The 1056-nt window shown below is 42.7% G+C and overlaps 1 protein-coding gene across 1 annotated transcript in view; it reads right to left on the bottom strand.

The window, feature by feature from the left end:
- Nucleotides 1-4: 4 nt before the first annotated feature.
- Nucleotides 5-1056, bottom strand: part of LOC106537194 (ras association domain-containing protein 4) — a gene marked incomplete at both ends in the record, with an annotated part of 5243 nt that continues 4191 nt past the window's right edge. Inside the window, 3 exon segments of the mRNA XM_014034572.1 lie at nucleotides 5-53; nucleotides 128-229; nucleotides 593-762. Coding sequence (XP_013890026.1) covers nucleotides 5-53; nucleotides 128-229; nucleotides 593-762 — 321 coding nt within the window.

Here is a 1056-nt window from a genome sequence, read left to right as displayed (position 1 = left end):
CCACCAGACTCATGCACCATATAAAGTACAAACTCATCTGAGTTATTCTCCACCTTCAACACAACAAAAGAAAATTACTTCCAGTTAACTTTATTTGAAATTAAGAGGTGAGATCAGTACTGCTCACCCTAAACTTGTGCAGCAYCAGGTTGAGGACTTGTTCCGTTGTCATCGAGCTGTTTACGCGTACGTTAGTGACTGAACCATAGGCTGGGGTGAACACAGACGTCTAGAAAAAGAAAGAAAAGCATGGAGTACATTTTTGTAAAGAAACACTGTGTGTATCAAGCTGAGTGTTCCTGGATTTGAACACCTTGGACATTTTGGCCAGGAACACTGAAACAGAAAAAGGAAATCCCTTCATCTGCAGCTGGAAACTGCTCAACATCAATATTTACACAAGCTGTATCAAGCTAATGCAGACCCCTYGGGTGTGAATGTGTTTTATGTGGCGCATTAATGAAATCAGCCCGCAGCAGTCTATTGTGGTAGGTAGCTGAAGTACAGTGAAAGGAAACCACAGCCCCGCCGCACCTGGTGATACATCAACGACGGGATACATTAAAGTACATGTGTGTTCTGTTGATTGCACCTTGTGGTTGTAAAAGTGCCCGTTGATGGAGAACCTGTGCGCGCGCAGGCGCTGCAGGTCTCTGGCGGAGTGTGTGTTGGACCGTCTCTGGGTGCGCATGAAGGAGGCGTCYCTCCTGGTCCTCAGCAGCTGAGGGGAGTCCTCTTCCTCCTGACCACCCAGCTCACCGRCTCAATCCATACGAGGAACACAAATAAAAATTTCTTAGTGTGGTTTAAAAAAAAAAGAAAAAGAAAAGAAACAAACTAAACCACTTAAAGGGATCCCGGATTAGTTGTAACATAAGACTTTATTTGATAAACATATTTTAACTGTAAAATAAAGACTGTAAAGATACTGTAGGCTGATTAGTTTTGTAAATTTTTAAAAATATATTTTAACACGGACGGGGCCATTTTATTTACACACAAAGCATTATGGGTAAATGATGATGTGGATAGGTCCTCAGTGTGAGCGAGCTACTG

This window comes from Austrofundulus limnaeus, unplaced genomic scaffold (genome assembly GCF_001266775.1).
Source record: "Austrofundulus limnaeus strain Quisiro unplaced genomic scaffold, Austrofundulus_limnaeus-1.0 Scaffold2175, whole genome shotgun sequence".
Taxonomy (NCBI): Eukaryota; Metazoa; Chordata; class Actinopteri; order Cyprinodontiformes; family Rivulidae; genus Austrofundulus; species Austrofundulus limnaeus.
This window is presented reverse-complemented; position numbering and strand designations above follow the sequence as displayed.